Source organism: Mus pahari, chromosome 16 (genome assembly GCF_900095145.1).
Source record: "Mus pahari chromosome 16, PAHARI_EIJ_v1.1, whole genome shotgun sequence".
Lineage (NCBI taxonomy): Eukaryota > Metazoa > Chordata > Mammalia > Rodentia > Muridae > Mus > Mus pahari.
In genome coordinates this window covers 3,424,200-3,427,248 of record NC_034605.1, presented here as the reverse complement: position 1 = coordinate 3,427,248, position 3,049 = coordinate 3,424,200, and the positions used below count along the sequence as shown (strand labels likewise).

At 39.3% G+C, this 3,049-nt stretch overlaps 1 protein-coding gene across 2 annotated transcripts in view; it reads right to left on the bottom strand.

Moving 5' to 3' along the window:
• The window catches only part of Upf2 (UPF2 regulator of nonsense mediated mRNA decay), a 105,236-nt gene that overhangs the window by 75,419 nt on the left and 26,768 nt on the right, over positions 1–3,049 (bottom strand). For both annotated transcript variants that reach the window (XM_021215285.1, XM_029547422.1), the window contains exon 6: positions 840–989. In XM_021215285.1, the coding sequence (XP_021070944.1) occupies positions 840–989 (150 nt within the window). The remainder of the gene's footprint in view (positions 1–839; positions 990–3,049) is intronic.

The following is a 3,049-nucleotide window of genomic DNA, read 5'->3' as shown; positions in this document are numbered from 1 at the left end:
AAAAAAAAAAAAAAAAGAATTCTGGAATTTTGGTTTCTTTTAAAAAACAGAAATATTATGGTTTTGTTTTAATTCCAGGTGTACGGATATGATGATGCTTTGGACTGCCCACAGTAGCTGACTATGACTTGCCTCATGCCAGCAAAGGCATGGTTTTGTCAGCTGCAGATAGTTTCTGCAACTGTGTGACATTTAAAATTCTGAGAACTTTTCAGAGGGGATAAAAATGTTAGAGCCCCAGAGGCAAATTTGTAGCTGGTCGTTTGGGGGGTTGGTTACTGTTTCTTAGTAGTCATGCTCAAAAAAAGAAATCAATTAGATTTAGGGGGTCTCTCAGTCTTCCCACCCCCCAAACTAGTGAGAGTGAAACTAGGGGAGGGAGGGGAATTAAAGGGTGGGGGAAAAGTAACAAACTTTAGCTTCAATTAGTAAAGCTAAATGTCACATAATATTAAGCACATCCTATTCTAAGTCAAAATCTACATAGTGAAAGAATAAAGACAATAGAAAAATAAATATTTAAAAATCCGAATTAGTATTATAGAGATGGCTCAGTAGCTAAGAATACTTGTTACCAGGGTTTGGCTCCCACCATCCACATGGCTTGGAACCATCCCTAACTCCAATTCCAGGTAACCTGACACCCTCTTCTGAATTCCACGGGCACTAGGAATACAAGTGGTTCACACATATATATATATACAAGTGAAACACTCAAACACATGAAATAAAATAAAAACATTGAGAAAACAACAGAGAATATAAAAGATCCATAATTTAAGGCAAGAGTTCTGTGTAAAAAAAAATAACAAATAAAAACTGATGACACAGTCCTTTACCTTGTTCATCAAGAAGTTTCTTTGTAAGGTCTTCAGCTTCATCTGCACCTTCTAACTCCAATGTATCATCACTGATTTCTAAACTCTCCAACTCAAGTTCCAAATCATCAGGGCTTGATGCCTCCTTATTATCCTTTGGTTCTTTTGCCTCTGTTTAAAAACAATAAAAAAAGTAAAATGGCAGAATATTTGCCTAGCATACAGGGGACCTTGGGTTCAATGTAGCAAAAATAATCAAAATATATAAAAACAAACAAAAAAATATTTTTTTAATTCAAGGTTAGTTCAAAATCCTGCTACAGGACTGGGGAGGTGGCTCAGCAGCTAAGAACACTGACTGGCCTTCCAGAGGACCTAGGCTTGATCTTCAGCATCCACACTGTAGTTCTCAACTATCTGTAACAACAGTCCCAGGGGACCTGACATCTCTTCTGGCCTCTAAGAGCATTAGGTGTGCAAACATACACTCAGGCAAAACACTAACAGATTTTTAAAAAAGCAACACTTTTTAAATCCTTCTACAAAAAACATTTAAAATTCACAAAATCTATATAACTTCTCTAATTTTTTAAATCCAGATACAAAAAGTAAAATTAGAGAAAGATTGGTAAGTCTATATACCTTGGATTAAAAACCTAGGTATAGGGGGCTGGAGAGATGGCTCAGAGGTTAAGAGCACTGACTGCTCTTCCAGAGGTCCTGAGTTCAATTCCCAGCAACAACATGGAGGCTCACCACCATTTGTAAAGGGATTCAATGCCCTCTTCTGGCATGTCTGAAGGTTGGACAGTGTATTCACATACATAAAATAAAAATAAATCTTTAAAAAAAAAAAACCTAGGTACATACCTGGCAAATCTGAATATAAAACAAATTGAGCTTTTTGAGAACCCAACTTCTACAGTTCTACACATCATTTATTCACTGGAGAGAGGAAAGAAGAAAAAAATAAAGGAAGGTAAAAAGGGAGGAATGGAGGCAGGCATGTTGAGGATTGGTTCTAATGTTCTGTCTTAATTTGGCTCCCAGAATCACACAGGAATCTGTGCATTCAGACACTAAAGGAAGCCTGTCCCCAATCAGCTCTGACTAGGAAATAACGTTCTCAACATCCAATGACTGGGCAGGGCGAAAGAGGAGAGACTTCTGGACTGCGTGGGCAAGGAACCAAGGGAAAGGAGGAGAGTCGCCATGACTTGGAAGCAGAGCGATTAGACATAAGAGCTGCAAGAAAGAAAGCAAGCAGCCATGGAAGAATTTGGGAAAGCTGCCCTAGGGACCACTCCCCTGATTTGGTCTGGGGTAGCAGAGAAATGTTGATTTAACAAGTTGACTCAGAAAAGTTGGGGTGGGGGGAGAATGCATGCTAGGCGTGGGCAGAATCAGAAATGCCCAGCTGTTGAGCTAATCAAGGCCTACCAAGATTAGCTGACGAGAGTGCGTGAGTGTGTCTCATTCGTGAATCCAGAGGGCTCTTGGGTGGGTGGGGTGGGTGCAGTGTGGGCACAACCTTCCAGAAGCCAAAGCAGTTTAACTAATTCACCGCTACACAGGCTAGCTTACATGTTATCGGGTCTATGCTAAAGATAGGAAATAAAGTTCATTAGAGTGGTCTCACCTAAGAAAGCTCTAAGTTCATTCTCATTTTCTCTATCTCTCTCAACCTTATTTTATGTGTATGAATGTGTTGCCTGAATGTCTGTCTGTGTACCACTTGTGTGCCTAGTACTTGCAGAGTCCAGAAGAGGGTGTCAGATCCCATGGAACTGGAGTTTCAGACAGTTATGTGCTGGGAATCAAGCCTAGGTTCTGGAAAAACAGCCAGTGCTCTTAACCACTGAGGTATGTCTCTAGTCCCCTTTCTTTTATTTTTATACTCAGTATGATCTTTCCTGGGTTATGCAGGCAGTAACACTGAAATATGGTTTGATATAAAAACCAATTTAGTAGCAATATAGTAAAGAGATAAGACTAAATACAAAAGAGACCAATCAGGAAATTGGTTAGAGAAACAAATGAACTTAACCAAAAATCCAAACCAAACCAAAGAAACAAATCTTCAACAAAACTGGCAAAAAATGTCGACATGTGTAGAAGTAGAGTGATAGGTAAATGTGAGCTCATCATACTAGCTTCTCTTTTCTCCTTGAGATTTAAAAAAATCGTGTGTGAGAGAGAGAGAGAGAGAGAGAGAGAGAGAGAGAGAGAGA